This window comes from Ovis aries, chromosome 13 (genome assembly GCF_016772045.2).
Source record: "Ovis aries strain OAR_USU_Benz2616 breed Rambouillet chromosome 13, ARS-UI_Ramb_v3.0, whole genome shotgun sequence".
NCBI lineage: Eukaryota > Metazoa > Chordata > Mammalia > Artiodactyla > Bovidae > Ovis > Ovis aries.
In genome coordinates, this window is record NC_056066.1 from 12,040,006 (window position 1) to 12,060,787 (window position 20,782).

The 20,782-nt window shown below is 48.9% G+C and overlaps 1 protein-coding gene across 1 annotated transcript in view; it reads right to left on the minus strand.

Annotated features, from left to right (window-relative positions):
* The window catches only part of ITIH5 (inter-alpha-trypsin inhibitor heavy chain 5), an 85,777-nt gene that overhangs the window by 6,239 nt on the left and 58,756 nt on the right, over positions 1–20,782 (minus strand). Inside the window, exons 8-13 of the mRNA XM_004014177.6 lie at positions 14,958–15,126; positions 10,299–10,608; positions 8,924–9,489; positions 5,189–5,242; positions 3,075–3,191; positions 923–1,300 (exon numbers count right to left, since the gene is read on the minus strand). Coding sequence (XP_004014226.3) covers positions 923–1,300; positions 3,075–3,191; positions 5,189–5,242; positions 8,924–9,489; positions 10,299–10,608; positions 14,958–15,126 — 1,594 coding nt within the window. The remainder of the gene's footprint in view (positions 1–922; positions 1,301–3,074; positions 3,192–5,188; positions 5,243–8,923; positions 9,490–10,298; positions 10,609–14,957; positions 15,127–20,782) is intronic.

Consider the following 20,782-nt stretch of genomic DNA (forward strand, 5'->3'; position numbering starts at 1 on the left):
GATGTGGTGTGTATACAATGGAATACGACTCAGCCGTGAAAAAGAACAAAATTTTGCCATTTGCAGCAACTCTGTCCATGGAATTCTCCAGGCGAGACTACTGGAGTGGGAAGCCACTGCCTTCTCCAGGGGATCTTCCCGATCCAGGGACTGAACCCGGGTCTCCTGCATTGCAGGCAGATTCTTTACCGTCTGAGCCACCAGGCAAGTCACAAAAAAATTGTTAAAAAGAAAAAAAGAGAGAAAGAAATAGACTTTTCATAAGCTACATAATAGAGAAGGCAATGGCGCCGCACTCCAGTACTCTTGCCTGGAAAATCCCATGGATGCAGGAATCTGGTGGGCTGCAGTCCATGGGGTCACTAAGAGTCGGACACGACTGAGCGACTTCACTTTCACTTTTCACTCTCATGCACTGGAGAAGGAAATGGCAACCCACTCCAGTGTTCTTGCCTGGAGAATCCCAGGGACGGGGGAGCCTGGTGGGCTGCCGCCTACGGGGTCGCACAGAGTCGGACACGACTGAAGAGACTTAGCAGCAAGCTACATAAAGACCACATTCCTGGACTTCCCTAGTGCTCCAGTAGTTAAACATCCTCCTGCCAACGCAGGCAACACGGGTTTGATCCGTGGTCTGGGAAGATCCCACATTCCTCGGTACAACCAAGTCCATGCACCACAACCACTGAAGCCCACGCGCCCAGGGCCTGTGCTCCACAACGAGGGAAGTCCGCACAGTGAGAAGCCTGAGTGTCGCCGCAACTAGAGAAAAGCCTGCAGACCCAGCAGAGCCAAAACAAAAATGTGGAAAGGAGACCACACTTCTGGGGAATTTCTCAGCCATGCAAGGCACGGGCAGCATCAGGTTCACCGTGCGAAACTGAACTCTGTGCTGTGACGGGCATGGGAATCAGCCACCTACCTAGCAGGCCATGGCAGTTGCCGGAGAGGCCTTGGCCGTCGGCAATGTAGAAGCCCAGGTGGTTGCGCTGGTAAGGGGCTGGCTTTTTGTACAGGTGGAGGAGGACGACAAAGGCCATGGTGCCCTGGATGCTGACGGTGACGTTGGCATTGGCGGACACGGACACCTCCAGCCCCCGGCGCCCCACGACCGCACTCTGGTTGCAGGGGAGGACCAGCCTGTCCCCACCATCCACGATGACCCTGCTGGGGGTGATCTCCAGGTAAGATCTCTCCGGCTTGTTGACGAGGATGGTGATGGTACGGAAGTACGTGCGCTGTTTCTTGTGGCCGTTTGGAGGAGCAGGGGCCCCAATCAATTCTCCGTTCACCGTCACACCTCAAAGGCGAAGGGGAGGAGAGCAGCGGTTAGACAAACTGCCCCCACTGCCACACGAAGGGATCTCATTAGAATTTCCGTCTGCCCTTGTGTTTCTAGAACCGAGAACTTCTGCTCTCACGCAGGGACCACTCTGCACAGTGAATGAATGACTGTGTGAAGGCGTACGTGATGTGTGACCAGTGTCCTGGGTAGAAGCAGCTGATGTAGGTTTCCGGAAAAGATACACACAACTATATATAAAACAGTAATCAACAGGACCTACTGTAGAGCACAGGGAACTCTGCTCAATAATCGGTAATAACCCATACGGGAAAAGGAGCCCAAAGTAGGCTGGGCACCAAAGAACTGATGCTTTTGAACTGTGGTGCTGGAGAAGACTCTTGAGAGTCCCTTGGACTGCAAGGAGATCCAACCAGTAGTCAGAAAGCAAATCAACCCTGAATATTCATTGGAAGGACTGCTGCTAAAGCTGAAGCTCCGATACTTTGGCCACCTGATGGGAAGAGCTGACTCACTGGAAAAGGCCCTGATGCTGGGAAAGATTGAGGGCAGGAGGAGAAGGGGATGACAGAGCACGAGATGGTTGGATGGCATCACCGACTCAATGGACATGAGTTTGAGCAAGATCCGGGAATAATGAAGGACAGGGAAGCCTGGCATGCTGCACTCCATGGGGTTGCAAGGAGTCAGACAAGACTTAGCAGCTGAACAACAACATATGGGAAAAGCATCCTAAAAAAAAAAAAAAAGAGTGGATATATGTATATGTAGAACTGATTCATTTTGCTGTACACTTGAACTAAAACAGCATTGTAAATCAACTATACTCTGATAAAAATTTAAAAGTGAAAAAAAAAGTTAAAAAATAGAAAATAAAAGGGGGTTGACATGTTTGTCTGCTTTTGTTCCAAAAACTCTCATGTGGCCCTGACACAGTATTTCTGATCCACTAGTTTCCACTACTCCTGATTTGAAGACCCCAGGACACCATGAGCAGTGGGGTAAAATGCAAAGATTCGGTTCAGTTCAGTCACTCAGCCATGTCCGACTCTTTGCGACAGCATGGACTGCAGCACGCCAGGCCTCCCTGTCCATCACCAACTCCCAGAGTTTACTCACACTCATGTCCATTGAGTCGGTGATTCCCTCCAACCATCTCATCCTCTGTTGTCCCCTTCTCCTCCTGCCCTCAATCTTTCCCAGCATCAGGGTCTTTTCACATGAGTCAGTTCTTCCCATCAGGTGGCCAAAGTATTGGAGTTCCAGCTTCAGCATCAGTCCTTCCAATGAATATTCAGGACTCATTTCCTTTAGGATGGACTGGTTTGATCTCCTTGCCATCCAAGGGACTCTCAAGAGTCTTCTCCAACAACACAGTTCAAAAGCATCAATTCTTCGGTGCTCAGCTTTCTTTATAGTCCAACTCTTGCATCCATACATAACTACTGGAAAAACCATAGCTTTGACTAGACGGACCTTTGTTGGCAAAATAATGTCTCTGCTTTTTAATATATTGTCTTGGTTGGTTGTAGCTTTTCTTCCAAGGAGCAAGTGTCTTTTAATTTCATGGCTGCAGTCACCATCTGCAATGATTTGGAAGCCCCCCAAAACAAAGTTTGTCACTGTTTCCACTGTTTCCCCATCTATTTGCCATAAATCGATGGGACCAGATGCCATGACACCATGAGGAGTGGGGTAAAATGCAACGATTAGGACTTACTTATTTCTAGTCTGCAAATGCAAGATCTTCTACTTTCCAGGCAGAACTCACCAGAGCCTGCGTGATCAGAGACCAGCCTCAGGATGTGCCCGGGTTCTCCGTCGATGTTGAAACAGACAGTGAGGTTGCTCAAGGGGAAATCCACAACAAAGTGGGGGTCTCCATCCGCTGCCAGGCCAGGGCAAGAACAGGAGAGAAAAAGAAAGAAGAGACATTTATTGGGCACCTTCCTGTGTAAGCACTTCTTGTCCTATTTTCTCTTGTGTTGTTGACTTAATCCTGTCAACGGCAGGTCCTCCGTGTCCACACGAGGAAGATGCCTGGGAGATGAAGCGATGCAGTGGCTATACAGGTGCTTGTGGAAAGTAAATATTTGAATGCAGGTCCCTAAATTCAAATCCAATGCTCCTGTGACAACACTGCAGTCAGCTGAGCTGCAGAGGTAAGCGGGGCTTCACCCTACACCCCCACGACAACTGGGCCCACATTCTTCAGTTCCCTCTGTGGCTGCTCCTAACCCCTTCTGTCACGCTTAGGCCAGCCTAGTTAAGTGATGTGGATGAGAACTTCCTGCCCTGTCTCTGGAGAGCCCCGGCCCTAGAGACATTCCCAGCGCCAGTTGGACACAGCCCTCGCGTGAGTGGCAATGACTGAGCCCAGTTTAGAGCTGGTGACAAGTGAAGGACACAGAGTCAGCAGGAGGCCAGACAGCAGCGACCGTGGCAGCTCATCCTCTGGGTCCCACTGACTGTCCTGCTCTCAAAATTCTGTCCGCAGATAAGACCCCAAAGCTTGGCTGACCCCCGCTCCTCGCCTGTTCCCCTCGTTTTCACCTCTGCTAAAGATGGATGGCCTTGCCTCTCACCGTACAGACAAAATATTTCCCGAGAGTCTACACCAGCTCTCTTTTCCCACAAGACTGGAGGGTTCGTTTCTCTCTATACACCAAGCACAGCCTGTTCCCGAATTCCCCTCTGCTTCGTGTGTACACACATATGCGTGCACAGGACTGATCTTCCTGTCTATGTTCACGTTCCACCATTTGTATACGGTGAGGGGTGCTGGACCAGGAGTTCAGCGTTTTCAAGCTGTGAGCCAGTTAAGGGTCTTGGAGGAACTGCTGAGAAACCCCTTCTGTCCCCAGCCTGACTCAGAGGGGCCTCTGGAAGAATCTGGTTGATCTCACTGTAAACTGCCTCAAGCATCCCGTGAAGGACAATGTAATGAAGACATACAAGGTACTGGTCTTTTGTAGATGAGAAAATGACAACCACTGAAGATGAAAGTGCATATTTTTGGCGCTCTGTGGGCACGCATATAACTGCGTGGCAGTTCTCTGAGAGCGTCTTGTGCTCACTCCACATCATTTGTACTCAATCTACCAAATTCCTTTACAAGGGAAGATGCTGCTTGCTCCAAAAAAAGAGAGCAGCGGTCTGGAAGTCATTACTCCGCTCAGTATCCAAGAGGAAAGTTTTCTTGCACTCCATAATGCGTGTGTGCTCAAAGGAATGACACCCTACCCACTGGGGACGATGTGCTTCCTCTGCCCAGAGCTAATCTCCAGAATGTCCCTGGCTACGTGAACCCGCATGCCCAGTACATCATCAGCAAGGCAGTAAGGAAGGCTTACAAAGGCAGATGTGTACATTTGAAGAATAAAATGCAGGGCTTGGGTCATTATTCCATCTAGATTTTTATTATAATCCCAGGAAGCTGGCCAAGAGAAATTTTATGGTATCCTTATCTGTTCTTCCCTTCTAAAGCCAAGGATTACGAAAATAATAGAATAATAATGTTTACAAAGTGTGCACTGTGGCAGGTAACTGCAACACCAGAAGCCGGAAGCGAGCATACTTCAGATCTCTAAAGACAAATGTCTTTTCAAGTCAGTCATGGTGAACGCGTGCCTCTGTCCAACCCATCCTTCTACCAGGGCTCCTGCTAGGGTCCTAAGGGCTGTGTTACCTGCGGAGTTCAGGTGATGGCGTAATGACAGTCGGGGTTTTGAGAACTGCCCCCACGCTGCAGACTGGAGCTACATAAATGTAGATCCTCACATCTTGTTCTATGAGCTGATCTAACTGGCTTCAGGGAATTTCTGGTCATCTTAGTCCTAAATATCTCAACTCTCAATCACACACAAGCATATTTCTTTCCTTTACCTGATGTTTTGGAGATTTTAATCCTTGGGTTGTATGGTTTCTTGACAGCAGGTCCTAGAGAGGAGAAAGAAGAGACCCACCATTGTTATCTATTAAAGAGGAGGAAGTGAGAGGTATAGAGAGTTGAGATGAGTCAAATACAGCTTTCAGATACATTTGTGACAATTTAAAAACATTTGTTTTACAGGAGGAGCTTGGCCTCCCAACACAAAATGAAGGTGTAACATAGGAGGGGTAATTATTTTATTCCTTATAAATTAAAATCATATTCTTGGCTGTGATTTCTGTGTATATGATAGGAAAAAATACAGAAAATATTCTATAGTTGTGGAGGAGGGGGAAAGCAGAATTGTTTAATGGGAACAGAGTATTAGATTTGCAAGATGAAAAAGTTTTGGAGATCTGTTTCACAATGATGTGAATATACTTGACACTACGGAGCTGTACACTTAAAAATGGTTACAATGCAGAGGACAGAACGGTGGGTACCAAGAGGGAGCGCGTCGGGGGAGGGATGGAGTGGGAGGCTGGGGTCAGCAGATATAAGCGTTTACAAATAAAATGGATAAACACCAAGGCCCTAACGTATAGCACAGAGAACTATATTCAATATCCTATGATAAACCATAACGGAAAAGACTAAAAATAAACAATGTATATGTGTGACTGAACTGAACTGAACTGATATACGTATGACCGAATCACTTTGCTGTTCAGCAGAAAGCAACAACATATTGTAAATCAACTATGCTTCAATTTTAAAAAAAGAATGGAAAAATGGTTATGATGGTAAATTTTATTTAACTTTTTTTTATAAAATAGCACTTTACAACAACCAAAAGGATACAAAAATGTAAAAGAAAAAGATATCATGGCAATCCAGGTCTAGAGCCGTGAGTGTAAACACAATTCACAAAGCAGTGGCAAAAATACATATTAAAAAATAACCCCAAAGTAAATTACTTCCTGTCAATAAAATAAAATTAATATATTGTTTCAAGCTGTCTGTATTAACAAGCTTATGCTCCTCTTATGCTTGTGCTTCATTGATCTTTGCACCCAGAAAATGAAGATCATAGTATCTGAATGTTTTTAAGTGCCCCCTTCTCTAACTGAGCCCTCATAAGCAGGCCATGGACAGAATCAGGTCAACCACAGGGGAGAAGTGGTAGCTCAGTCTGGATGCCTGCTTTGGGAGCCTTAAACTGTCACAGACCCTCAAAAAATCTTAAAATTAAAAAATCATCGGAGCTTTAAACAAAACGAGGAAATTGTCCTGAGTACTAACTGATGCTTCAGGAAAATTTTATATCTAACGAGCCTTTTGCTCAATCAGTTGGTTATTCCTCATCTGTGTTCTTGACCCTCTGAGTCCTGTGTCGTTTATGAGTTTGCTATCTCCTGAAGCTGCAGAAATTTGAGTTACTAACATCAAATCAAGATGTTACGCAAAAAAGCCATTTTCCCTGGATGTGGCACAGATCTTGCAGCCTGAACTCATAGCACCACAAAACTTACTTATTCTTCATCCTTTTCACCAGAATGAATACTGTCCTAGTTTTGCCAAGACAAGCTCCACTCTTTCTAAAAACGCGATGTAGCATTTTTCGTCTCTACATTAGGGTCTGGACTTTTCGCTAAATTTCTAGTTCTGCACTCCTCATGGGAGAGGGTATCTAACATGTGCAGAACCCTCATTCTGTACCTAAGATGCTGCACATTAATCCTTGCAACAGCCCTTCAGGAAAGACACCACCATCTGCATTTTACAGGTGAGAGAACAGAAGCTCAGAGAGGTTCAGAAGCCTGCCCCAGGCCACAGCTGGCGAGGAGATGCCATGAGCTGAAACAGTCTGGATCCTAAGGTTGTGCTCTCTCCACCACGCCCAGGTGATTCTCAGAGTTTAGAATCTGAGGATCGTGCGAGGCCTGGGTTCATGTCAGTTCCCTCACCTTAGGACATGTGAACCTGGCAGGAAGCTAATAAAAACATCACATATGAAAAAAGTGCTGTTTTCCACAAGCAGATATTACTGAGAATATAACCCTTTGCTTTGGTTGAATTACTTTTCCTGCCTTTTTCCCATTCTTTTTTTTTTTTTTTTTGGCTGCACCTTGAGGCATGTGGGAATCTTAGTTTCCTGACCAGGGACTGAATCTGTGCTCTTCGCATTGGAAAGCAGATTTTTAATCACTGGAGCACCAAGGAAGTCCCTCTCATTCTTGTTTCTACTAATTTCCCCTGAAAAATAGCATGGGGACAGATAATAAAAAATTTCTGTTTCAACTCTGAATCCTCTTATATAGAACTTAATTTATTCTATATAATTTAAATAATATCTATAATAAAATAAAATTTCATTTATTTCATTGTAAACAAAATCATTAAAAATACAATTTTAATAAAAACATGAGCAGTAAAATTCATAAAATATACAAGACATGGGCTATGATAAACCTAGATAGCATATTAAAAAGCAGACATCACTTTGTTGAAAAAGGTCTGTATAATCAAAGCTATGGTTTTTCCAGTAGTCATGTATAGATGAGAGAGTTGTACCATAAAGAAGGCTGAACGCCAAAGAATTGATGCTTTCAAATTGTGGTGTTGGAGAAGACTCTTGAGAGTCCCCTGGACAGCAAAGAGATCAAACCAGTCAATCCTAAAGGAAATCAACCCTGAACATTCATGGGAAGGACTGATGCTGAAGCTCCAATACTTTGGCCACCTGATGTGAAGAGCTGACTCATTGGAAAAGACCCTGATGCTGGGAAAGATTGAGGGCAGGAGGAGAAGGGGGTAGCAGAGGATGAGATGGTTGGATGGCATCATCGGCTCAATGAACATGAGTTTGAGCAAACTCTGGGAGATAGTGAAGGACAGGGAAGCCTGGCGTGCTGCAGTCTATGGGCTCACAAAGAGCTGGGCACAACTGAGTGACTGAACAATAAAATATAATATGTAGTAAAATTTCATTTTATTTTACCTATTAAATTTTATCATATAAATTTTATTTTTATTTATATAAAATCAAGCATAAGCATCAAATGACATAAATGAAGTGTTTAAAAATATAGAAAGGTGGGCTTCCCTGGAGGTCCACTGGATAAAAATTAGACTTGAAATGCAGGGGAAAGCACTTTGAGCCCTGACTTGGAAGGATCCCACAGGCCGTGCAGCAACTAAGTTCATGTGTCAAACTACTGAGCCTGTGCTCCAGAGCCCGGGAGCCGCAACAGCTGAGCCCACGTGCAGCAAGTACTGAAGCCTGTGTGCCCCAGAGCCTGCGCTCCACAAGAGAAACCACTGCAAACAAGCCTGCACGCTGCGACTAGAGAGGAGCCCCCCCTCCCCAATTGGAGAAAACCCACGTGCAGCAATGAAGACCCAGCACAGCCAGAAAAATAAAATAAATAAATCTTTAAAAAATATATAGAAAGGCACTTATAAACGAACATTTGTTTACTTGTCTGTTCATTCCTGTGGCTCGTGGCAGGCACTCAATATTGATGATTTAGCGATAGACTGACTTTACCTTCTTGAACTTCTCTATAGCAATCCACAGTTTATAATAACAATACAAACACAAGCGAACCCACTGTTGGCTAGGAGCTGCAGGAATAGAACGTTGTTTATAAAAATTATGATACAAGAAAATAAGAGAGGACCTTGGCCTGAAAAAGCAGCCAGAAAGGGCCGTGTGGGTCCCCACACTGAACCACGTATACGCTCACCTGGTTGCAGGTGTGTGCCTCGAAGGCTCTGCATCACCGTTTCGGGTCCAGTGGCCACGGATGCGCCGGACATGCCGTAGGCGGCCTCTGGGGTCTCTGTCCGCGGTGCTGACTTCAGCGTCATGGATGTGAAAGGGATGAGGAAGCGGTGGTTCACGGCCAGCGCCTGGGCCTCCTGCCTCAGCCGCTCCCTTTCTGGCTCCTCGAAGCTCTGCAGCCAGGCACTCAGCAGCTCCTTCAGGGTCAGGTAGCTCCAGAGACGTTCCAGGTGGTTGGGCTCCTCCTGGCCACGCCCCCTGGGCCTGGGGCTCTGCGGGACGTCGATCCCCACCTTCCGGGGCTCCACGGGCACGTCCTTCTTGAGCACCACAAACTTCTTACTGTTGCTGGCCGTGACCTCCACGTGCAGCCGGTCCATTGCCCTGTCCACCAGCTTCCCTGCGATTACGATCTCCGAGCCGTTGAAGTAGTTGGGGAACAGGGTCCTGGTGGCACGCTCCACCAAGCCGGGAGGGTAATCCACGCGGATGTCGGAGAGGAGCGGGGTCCTGATCTCATCGTAGAACCTGGGGAGGAGGAATGGAGGGGAGAATCAGGGCCTGCCAGGGCAGCAAGCAGGACAGGGCTTAGAGGAAACCATGGGCCGCTGGGGAGGCAGTTCTGATCTTAGCAGCAGCCAAGTCCAACATTCCACCCAGAACATCTCAGACAGGAGGCCGTGCAGCAGAGGCTTGAATGCCACTGGTGATGGGGAACTCACTGCCCCCCAAGCTCCCTCGTCTCTTGTCCACTGAGCTGAGGAGAACCAGGGAGCTCCTGGCAGTAAATGACCATTTTCCTTCCTGCAAGCTCCCCCCACTGGTCTCACTTTTGCTTCTGGAGTAACACAGTGTGAATGAGGGTAATCCACCTTCAGTATTTAGATGCTGGAAGACACTGACCTTCAGACGGGTATAGACACTGCTGCATATTCCGTGAATATGCATACTCCTTCTTACCTAGCCTAATTAATCTTAACAAGTCTTCACAGAATATAATTTCAAGAATCCCTAACAGTCCTGCCAATACTTCACGTGGTTTTTCTCATTAAATTCTATCATCCGGCCAGAATCCTCCTGTCACAGGTGAGAAGGCTGAGGCATAGAGGGTCTTAAGGCCTAAAGTCATAAGGCAGGGCCAGAATGTGAACCCAGATCAGCCTGATTTTAAGACGCATAGATCAGATTCGGGGTCCAGCCTCATGTCCAGGCCTGCTGAGCCTGCCCTCCCCACCCCAAGGACACAGGCAGACTTGGGGTCCAGCCTCACGTCCAGGCCTCCCGCTGAGCCCGCCCCTGCCCTCCCCTCGCCCTGAGGACACAGGCAGACCACAGACCCGATGAGCTGGGCTCGGGCGTCGTGTTCTTCGTGGACTCGCCGCGTGAGCCCGCAGTTCTCCAGGGACAGCTTCTCCAGCAGCTTGAAGTCCACGTCGGCCCCGATGCCCACGGTGAAGATGCAGATCCGGCCCCGGGTGGCCTCCCGGGTGTTGTTGAGGATCTTAAGGGTGTGGGTCTCCCCGACGGTGGGCTTCCCGTCCGTCAGGAAGACCACGAGGGACACGCTACGGTCCTCGATGTCGTTGTGGGCCACATAGTCGTTGAGCAGCTGGATGCCCCTCTGCAGGGCCCCGTTGATGTCCGTGCCTGCGGGACACAGAACACGATGCTGGAGGCTCGCTGCCTCCCTCACCTGGACACATCTTCACACCCCTCCCATGCACCTGCAGGAGTGACAGGTGGGGAGAGCAGCCCCCTGCACTCTCTCCAGGTCACACAGGCAGCCTAGAAACTCCGCAGATGCATAGGAATGGTGCAGAGTTATATAACCTCGTCCTGAAGGTGTCTGATGGGCGTCCCAGGTGGCTCAGTGGGTAAAGAATCCGCCTGCACACTCTTTACAATAACCGGGACATGGAAGCAACCTAGATGTCCATCAGCAGACAAACGGATAAGAAAGCTGTGGTACATATACACCATGGAATATTACTCGGCCATTAAAAAGAATGCATTTGAATCAGTTCTAATGAGGTGGATGAAACTGGAGCCGATTATACAGAGTGAAGTAAGAAAGAAAAACAGCAATACAGTATATTAACGCATATATATGGAATTTAGAAAGATGGTAACAATGACCCTATACATGAAACAGCAAAAGAGACACAGATGTAAAGAACAGGCTTTTGGACTCTGTGGGAGAAGGCGAGGGTGGGATGATTTGAGAGAGTGGCACTGAAGCATGTATATTATAATATGTGAAACAGATCACCAGTCCAGGTTCGAGGCATGAGATGGGGTGCTCAGCGCCCGTGCACTGAGATGACCCTGAGGGGTGGGACAGGGAGGGAGGTGGGAGGGGGGTTCAGGATGGAGAACTCATGTACACCCATGGCTGATTCATGTCGGTGTATGGCAAAACCACTACAATATTGTAGAGTAATTAGCCTCTAATTGAAAAAAAAAAAAGAATGCAGGAGACATGGGTTCGATCCCTGAGTCAGGAAGATCCCCTGAAGGAGGAAATGGCAGCCCACTCCAGTATTCTTGCCTGGAGAATTCCATGGACAGAGGAGCCTGGTGGGCTACAGTCCACGGGGTCACAGAGTACAGACGAGGGGGCCTCTGATGGGGGCCTCAGCTTAGGCGTCTCCATTCCCTTAGCATGACCGATCTGCACCTCTTTTGGAGAATCGCTTTGAAAGGGCAGGAGGGTGTTGGGTGCAGGGACTTGGAGAAAGAAGCACCCCGGAGGGAAGCAGGGAGCACCGAGCGTGGAGGTGGGAATGTGGAGACCTTCGCGGGGATGCCCCGTGTGGCCTAGGGCTGGAGGACGAGGATTAGAGAGCTCACTCGTTTTTTTTTTTATTATTATTATTGCTGGTATCGCCTTTCTGGCTTCCTGCCTCTTCAGGGTCTCCCCTGTTCATAAGGACTCCACCAAGCGAAGGCTGTCCAGTTTACACCTCCCACCACCCCTGCCATTTCTAATTCAGACACGCTTGTCACTAGCAGCTCTGATTGAAGTCAGGGGACACTGTCTGCCGTGGATGCTGGACAGGTATTTTGCTTGGGGTAGGGTGAGATGGGTGGCGGGTGGAAGTTAAATCTACCAGCCAACACGAGGCTTCTAGATTCTAAGAGTTTCATTCTGACAGCTGACGTGAACACCCATTTCCTTTTTCTGACCCCAGTGGTTATTTTTTTAAGTGTCCTTCTTGACAAACCAAATATTTCACTCATTTTAAGTACACAGTTAATGATTTTTAGTAAATGTATAAAGCTGTGTTCCCATTACCACCATCCTGCCACCTCACTGGCGTGCTTTTTCATCTCCCTGCAAAATCTACCGTATTTGATTGAACCATAAAATTTCCCCTGTTGCTTCACGTCCTGCAGAATTTCTGGCTGAAAATATAGATGTCGGTGGCTGTGCAAACACATCACTAATTCGTTCTAAGATGCACACATGGTCCACATGGAAGGGGAACTTACAGCTGAGACAGCACGCAGCACTTCCCTGGGTTCGCCCGCTTGCCTCTCTGAAAGCCTCACCTAGCTTCATTGCCTCTGAAGGTGTGGACATGGACCAGAAGGCAGGTGTTTATTTCCTCTTTGATCCAGAACTTAAGCGATGATGCCAAATCTCTCATTGCACTTTAAAGCCAGGGACAGCCCCAGGCAAAGGATGTGCTTAGCTTTTCTCATGCCAGGCACAGCAGGGCTTGGCATTGAATCTCTGTTAAGTTGAGGCATCTCCTGCACACTTAACAACGGGGGTGGGCAGCGGGGGCTGGGACTTCCCTGGTGGTCCAGAGGCTAAGTCTCCAGGCTCCCAAGGCAGGAGGCCCGCTTTAATCTCTGGTCAGTGATTTAGATCCCACATGCCAACACTAAGAGTTGGCATACCACAACTAAACAATGCCTCGTGATGTGAGTGAGTCCTGGTGCAGCCAAATAAAAACAAAAAATGGAAAAACAATGGGAGAGTTCCCATGGAGAGTTGAGAAGTCCCAACCATTCCACTGAGAGCTCCCCCAGGGATATTAAAGGACCACAGTGCACCAGCAAGAGGGTCTATTTGGGTAAAAATGGCCATGTCTGTGTGTGCTTAGTCACTCAGTCATGTCCAACTCTTTGCAAAACCTGCCAGTCTGTCCATGGGGATTCTCAGGCAAGAATGCTGGAGTGGGTTGCCATGCCCTCCTCGGGTGGGCGGGGGAGGTCTTCCCAACCCAGGGACTGAACCCAGGTCTCCCACATTGCAGGCGGATCCTTGACCAGCTGAGCTACCAGGGAAGCCCCCAAGTGGCCATGTCTGACAGCTGGAGAAGACTTCCTGTGTGCGGCCACTGTTCTAAGCACTTTAAATATCTTAACTCATCCTAAAAAAAGTCCATTATATCCTCATTCTACAGATGAAGAGAAGGAGGTAGAGTTAAATGCCTCATAGCTGGTGGGGCTGGATTCAAATCCAGGCAGTCTGGCTTCAGAACCCATGCTCATCTCCTGATGAGGAGAGATTAACTTTCTGTTCCTCTGCAGAGGTTGGGTCAATGAACAGCTGAGATCAAAAAAAATAAAAATAAAAAAGGAAACCAGTGTGGTTTCTGAGGTTTAGATTCCAAAAGGGCATAACACACATTATCTGTTTTCTAAAGCTTTATCCTGCTCCCCCCTACACACACATAGCATTCTAATAGTAAGAAGCATCTGAATAAACTCATTTTAATGCATATTCTTTAAGTAGATACTGTATGTCAGGAGCTATGCCAAGTTGTTGCTCAGTCACTAAGTCGTGTCCAACTCTTTGCAATCCCATGGACTGCAGCACGCCGGGCTTCCCTGTCCTTCACCATCTCCTGAAGTTTGCTCAAACTCATGTCCTTTGAGTCAGTGATGCCGTCCACCATATGACCCTATCGTCCCCTTCTCCTCCCACCTTCAATCTTTCCCAGCGTCAGGGTCTTTCCCATTGATTTGGCTCCAGGAACTACAGGCTAAGCAACGATGAAGGGAAGTCTCTTTCCTCAGAGACTTCCCAACTTCCTTCCGAGGATCATCACTCAAATGTTAACTCTAAACTTTCATTTCTTGCTTCAACCAGTAAAACAATTCCTAGATCACACTGTTGTGGAAACTGTTAGGAAATCCCATTGTATCCATAAATCAAAATTCCATTCACACAAGATCAAGTTCCGAAGTTCATTTGGGAAACCAGAGCTTTGCCTTGGACGGAAAATAACCAACATATGAGTGATGAGAAACTCAGATGGAAGAGGATGGACAGAACTGGGTGTTTTGCGTCTCCAGATCGCGAAAGCAGAATCGCCTGAATCCCCCAGGAGACAGCGTCTCTCCGGGCCTTTAGGAAGGATGGTGAAGGTCCAGTAAACATGCCAATACTGAGCTTCCACCAGGCGCCCACTGTCCTCAGGACGAGTTGACAGCGGGAGTAAGATCTGGGTCAAGGGTTGATGGTGCTGATAGCCAGCACAGTTGTTAGCACACTGTCCTGAGTCTCAGATCATCTCAGAGCTCTTTCTGGCCTTTCCCCTCATCTGCGTCCTTACCTAGAGACTACCCCCAGGCGAGGGTGCAAAGGCTCCATCACCTTTCCACCTAGAGCATCTCCCAGGCCACCTGTAGTCCAGGAGGACCGACAGCTCAGGGGGGCGGCTCCATCTGCTGCCTTAAGGTTCTCACACTCAAACACACAAAACACTGAATCAGCCACTTGGCTTTCACTCCTGGCCCCGAAAACCGATTTACAAAAAGAGCTGCATTGTTTGGGATCTGTGAGATAAACCAGGAAAGGCTCCAAAACCTATCAGGTATTTCCCCTGTAACTTATTTGACCATCTTAGTTCAGTGCCCAGAAAAAGAGAAGCAAGCTCCTGGGGAAAGTGCTCACCTGTTATCTCCTTTCCTGTGATCAGCGTCAACTTTCAAATCCCTGTATCGGGTCTCAGCAAACAGGCAAAGCAGGACGTACTTACCTCCGCTCGGCGACATGTGGTGGATGTAGACTTTGCCATCTCTGATGCTGTTGGGAGTAACTGACACCAAATGGTCCTTCCACACTTTGATCCGGTTGGAAAACCCAACGATATTGAAATGGTCCTGGGGTCGCAGGTCATGCAGAATTGTGAAAAGGGCATCCTTGGTCTAGGCAAACACAAAAGCAAGGCCAGTCATGTCCCACTGCATGAGTCTACACATCCCCTGGCTTGGAAACTGCACGCTGGGGACTATCCCAGGGTTATAATAGACTGCCTGCTCTGTAAAGGGACTTGGATAAATGTCAAGGAACTTTATCACCTAGCCAGGAAAAAAAAAAAAAAAAGGCTCAGTGGGAAAGAATTTGCCTGCAATGCAGGAGACTTGAGTTTGATCCCTGGATTAGGAAGATCCCCTGGAAGAAGAAACAGCAACCCACTCCAGTATTCTTGCCTCGAGAATCCCATGGACAGAGGAGCCTGGCGGGCTACGATTCATTGGGTCACAAATGAGTCGGACAAGACTGGGCAGCTAAACAACAACATGTTACAACTTCATATAAGACACGAATGTTTTTCATATACGAAATGTTCTGTCTGCTCTGATCCACATACATCAAGCCTCAAGTCTCTGGAACTTCACGACTGCTGTTCTCGAGACCTGGAGTGTCCTTCCAGCTGCCTTATGCCCCTGTTTCATCTGACAAGTCCTTAGTCATTCTTCAAAACCCAGCCAATGTGCTATATTCTGTATTTGAAACATTTTCTAGCTCCTCTAAAGAGAGTGGACCTTCTCTCCTCTAGGCTAGCACTGCCCTCAACGTACTTATAGAGTAACGTGCATCACTCGTCACGACTACAGTCTGCTCTGTCTCTTCCCCTTCCTCCAGTGAAGGCAGGTTCCATCTTTTTTTTTTTTTTTGGCTGTACTGGGTCTTCGTTGTGGCACTTGGGCTTTCTCTAGTTGAGGAGCAAGGACCTGGTTGCCCTGAAGCACGTGGGATCCCAGTTCCCTGAACAGGGACTGAACATGTGCCCCTTGCATTGGAGGGTGGACTCTTATCCACTGAACCACCAGGGACGTCCCTCTGTCTATTTTGTTATCTCCCAGAGCAGAGCACTCCTGACACGCACTAGAGAGAAGTTCAGAGGATGAAAGAACACGAGGACGATTCATGAATTACAGAGGAAGGGTACGAATCAGAACTACCACTGGGTTTTAAGAGAGAATGAAGCAGCGTGGGCTGGAGTGACGTGAGAAGGCATTTCAGAGAACAGAGGGGATCTGAGGATGAGGCCCGAAGGACCTGGGTAACTTGAAATACAAGGGAGGACATCCTGGAAAGAAGCCAAGAAGGTCATATGTTACCACACGTAACACAGATTGCTAGTGGGAATTTGCTGTATCCAACACAGGGAACCCAAAGCCGGTCCCCTGGGACAATTGAGAAGGGTGGGATGGGGTGGGAGGTGGGCTCAAGAGGGAGGGGATGTACTTCCGGCCGATCCATGTGGATGCACAGCAGAAACCGTCACAACATTGCAATCACCGTCTGATTAAAAACAAAATAAAATTTAAATAAATATTTTAAAACCATTACCATTACTTTGTCAACAAAGGTCCGTCTAGTCAAGGCTATGGTTTTTCCAGTAGTCATGTATGGATGTGAGAGTTGGACTGTGAAGAAGGCTGAGTGCCGAAGAATTGATGCTTTTGAACTGTGGTGTTGGAGAAGACTCTTGAGAGTCCCTTGGACTGCAAGAAGATCCAACCAGTCCATCCTAAGGGAAATCAGTCCTGGGTGTCCTTTGGAAGGACTGATGCTGAAGCTGAAACTCCAGTACTTTGGCCACCTCATGCGAAGAGTTGACTCACTGGAAAAGACCCTGATGCTGGGAGGGACTGGGGACAGGAAGAGAAAGGGGATGAGAGATGAGGATGAGATGGCTGGATGGCATCACCGACTCGATGGACATGAGTCTGAGTGAACTCCGGGAGTTGGTGATGGACAGGGAGGCCTGGCGTGCTGCGATTCGATTCATGGGGTCGCAGAGAGTCGGACACGACTGAGCAACTGAACAGAACTGAGCACTGCACACCTTAAACTTACAGCGCTGTGTATCAACTGTACCTCAGTACAACTCGGGGGACATCAAGGGACAAAAAAACCCAGCCCCCTTCTCTGAGATGCTCTCTCACGCGACACACACATCTTTTCTGGCAATCATGACATGGCAGCGTCGTTATTTCTCCCAGCCCTTCCCCTTGCCAGGACCTCTGCGTCTGCCGTTCCCTGTGATGGATGCTCTGTTCCACAGTCGGCGTGCCCGCTGCCCCCTCCTCGTCCTTCGGTTCTGGGTTCACTCGCTCCTCTGTCCTTTCAAGCCAGCACCCTGGCCCCTTCCCAGCGCTGACAGAGAGAATTCGATGACATATTTGTGCATTTACTGGATGGTCCAACTCAGCCTCACATCTCCGAGTGCAGGAACTTTTTCTGTTCCGTCACTCTTGGGTCATACCCAGCTGGGCCTGCCCGCATGGCAGATTCTTGAAACAGGCTTGCAGAAAAAAGTGAGTGCTGGGAAGACTGTCCATCTGTGACACCAGACTCCTCAAAACAGCTGTCCCCTTGTTTCCTCCCTGCCCTCCCAACACAACAGTTGGCACATTGTGGGCTGTCAGTAAATAGCTGCTGAATGAGCAATTGAGAGAAAAAGAGGGAGAGAGAGAGAGAGGGAGAATTCCACTAAGTGAATACGAAGGGAGGAGAGACACAGCCCCCACCCTTGAGAAGCTAAGACAGAACACTCAGAAGGGTGATGTGCACGAAACACGGCTGAGTGACGGACAGCATTAAAGCAAGAGTGAACGGATCAGATCGCGACAACGAACAGATGTGGGTGGAGGGCCCTGAGCGCGCTGCTGACGGAACTCCGGGAAGCTGGCCCCACCTTGACCCCTCACCCTTCCACCCGCTCAGAGCCAGCACGACCCCAGCTTGAGCAAAGACAGGCTCAGCATCGCTCCCCATCCGACAGGCTGGACCTCTGGGAAGCCTGAAGGTCCACAGCTGGGCGGTGACAGACAGGACCGGCAAGCCGAGGCAGTCCCAGGGACAGTACAGGCGGGGGCCCGCTGCTAAGGCAGCCACTTGGACATGTTTCCGCTGCTGGGGCTCAGAGCTGGCAGGGCCCCCCAGGGTTCAGGCTGGGGCCTGGGGAATCTCCTCAGAAGGCTGCTGTTTGTTTAGCAGCTGTCATCCCTAGGGATCCTTAAATAGCGAGCTCAAGCCCTCGAGAGGGGCTGGCCTGGCTTCTTGGCTGCTGTTTCCCCCCCTCGTAAAGGATTCTCTGCTTTAGGAGCAGTCCTTCAAGTCTCTCCACCCTCCTCCCCTGAGTTCAGCAATGAAGGGCTTCTGATGACCGTGTAAGGCCACAGCTCTGACTTGTCCTCAGGAGCACTGGGGCGGGCAGGCAGGCCCACGGGCTCCAGGGAGTTCCACTTCCAGTTGCCTCGGGACCTTTGCACTGGTCTCCAGGTCCTTATTCCAAGGGGCAGGGGCGGACACTGCCTGGAGCCACTGCCGCCCATTAACCCTTCCTGAGCTCCGACCAGCGCGATCTGGGGAGCTCTGTGTTCTGCAGAAGGCTGAAAAGGCAGGAGGAAGGTGTTTGCCAAGATAGAAGAGAGAATGTGAGGTGGCTTCAGCTGGTGTTTCTGCACCCTGCGTTTATATGCTAAAGACAGACAGAAACCTAGGCAGGCTTTTCCCAAGAGTATACCCTAGAGACCAAGGTAAGCACATTCTAGAAAGATCAGAGGAAGCCCAGAAAGATCAGAATGGATGGTGCAAGCTGGTTCAAAGGCCTGAGCTACCCTGGAGGCAACTGACTGGTCATATCCACTCCTTGGTGATCCCAAAGGGCACTCGGCAAACACCAGCCTCTACGTGTCACCAGAAGGGCTCCTTACGATGTTCCAAGTTGTGTCTGAACTGATGGAAGGTATGAAAGGTACACAATACAATGGAGAGAGGAAAAGGAAATACTTCTCATTATTCAGATAGTGAAGAAGCACCCTGGCCTGCAGGAAGCATTCAGACGAGATTCCCTTTAATCCGAGCCTTGTAGAAACAAAGAGAATAGGGATGACTGGCTCCTTGAAACAGTTCCGTAGTGAGGAATCCTTCTGCTTGTAGGTACCTCCCTTGGGTTAAAAGGAGGGGGGAAAAGTATTTCCTCTGAAAACAATGTCTTAGAGGTTAATTCCAGCTCTGCCTCTGGTTTATTATTAAGTAAGCCTTTTCATCTCTGTCCACTTAAGTTCTTTCAGAAGCAAGGAGAACGTAAATAAACAAAGAGGAGCTCTCGGTTTCAGATTCTCTGTTCATCCAACTTGGCTGGTGATGGTCCCTCTTGGTCTAGCGGGTCTTCAGGGAAGGGAACTGTGCACCCTTTCCTGGCGGTGTCTGTCAGGGAAGGGGCAGGGCTGGGCCCTGGGAGGTGCAGCCCTTTTTACACGCTTATTGTCTCCTTGTTAGGGCTGCTCCCAGGGCGGGGAGTTTCTGAGAACTGCTCTGTCTGGCAGGCTTAGAGCCCCTGTGTTAAGCCAGCCTACAGACAAGATGGACCTTCCTTTCCCTTCCCTACAAAACTGAGCCCGAGCAGCTGCAGGCTCTTGGCTCAGCCCTCGAGGCGGTGAGTGTTCCAACTACACACGCTTTGAACCACTCACTCTAGGACGTTCCCCAAGGAGAGAAGACCCTTAGGGTGACCCATCAGTGGAACCTATGGAAAACCCAGCTGCCCACCCACTCCATCGGGGTCCCCGCTGCCTCTCCTCAAATCTTTCTGTGTCCCCGCCGAACCACCCGCACCAGCAACCAAGTCTGACACAAAAGGTTTTTGTACCCCAGTCCCTGGGTGGTTACGAGCCCATGACATCATAGAGGAAGTCCAAGGTCAAGGGTCTTAGACACCAGACATGCCAAACTTTCAGCAGAACAGCCCTGCTGTGCTCTGAAGCAGTCCTCGCGCTCACCCCATTCTAAAATGTTTGCTGAGGAGCTGACATTTTCCCTTTCCACACATTCCTTCTGGATGAACCCAAGAGAAAATCCTCTGTGAATCCTCTCATCAAAAGCAAAAGAAAGCTAAGAACTTCTAAAAGTCCAGCTCGAGCCAAGACAGAATTGTGCCCAACAGAGAAGTACCCTAGAACGCCCTCAGTTTCTGAGAGGTAATACCGGGAAGTGGAATACACCCATCGGCAACTGGACACAAGCCGGCCTTCTCCCTTCTCAGGCGGGTGGAGATAAGGGGCCCGGGCGGGGACCACAAAGAGGTGTGTGACTGGCCTCCGTGCGGTGCAGTCCCTCTTGCGGCCAGCAGGGGGAGCGCTCTACCCCCAGGACTGGCAATGGAGTCCCGCTACTGGAAGGACAGACCAAAAGAGTCTGTGATCCCATCAAAGTTTGCAACGTCAGGCCCTCCTTGCAACCTCAAACTACCCATCTAAGCCGTCACTGAGAAGGATGGAGATGTCCAGCACCTCGGCCTCTCTCTGCGCCCTCCACAGACATTCACCCACGTCACCCTGCAGGCACCATTGCGGCTAAAACCAGAGCAGCCATTCTGAGCAGGCCCTGGGCGCCCATGATGCTTCAGTGGGAGTATTCCAAGACCGTGGCATTTCAAGGGCACAAACATGGATTCCATAAAAGGCAACACAACTGTACTTGGACACGCTACAGGTTTGAAGTTTTTTGAAATCATATCCAGACTGACCCGCCAAGTAATTTTTTAAAAAATTCCATCTTTACCAG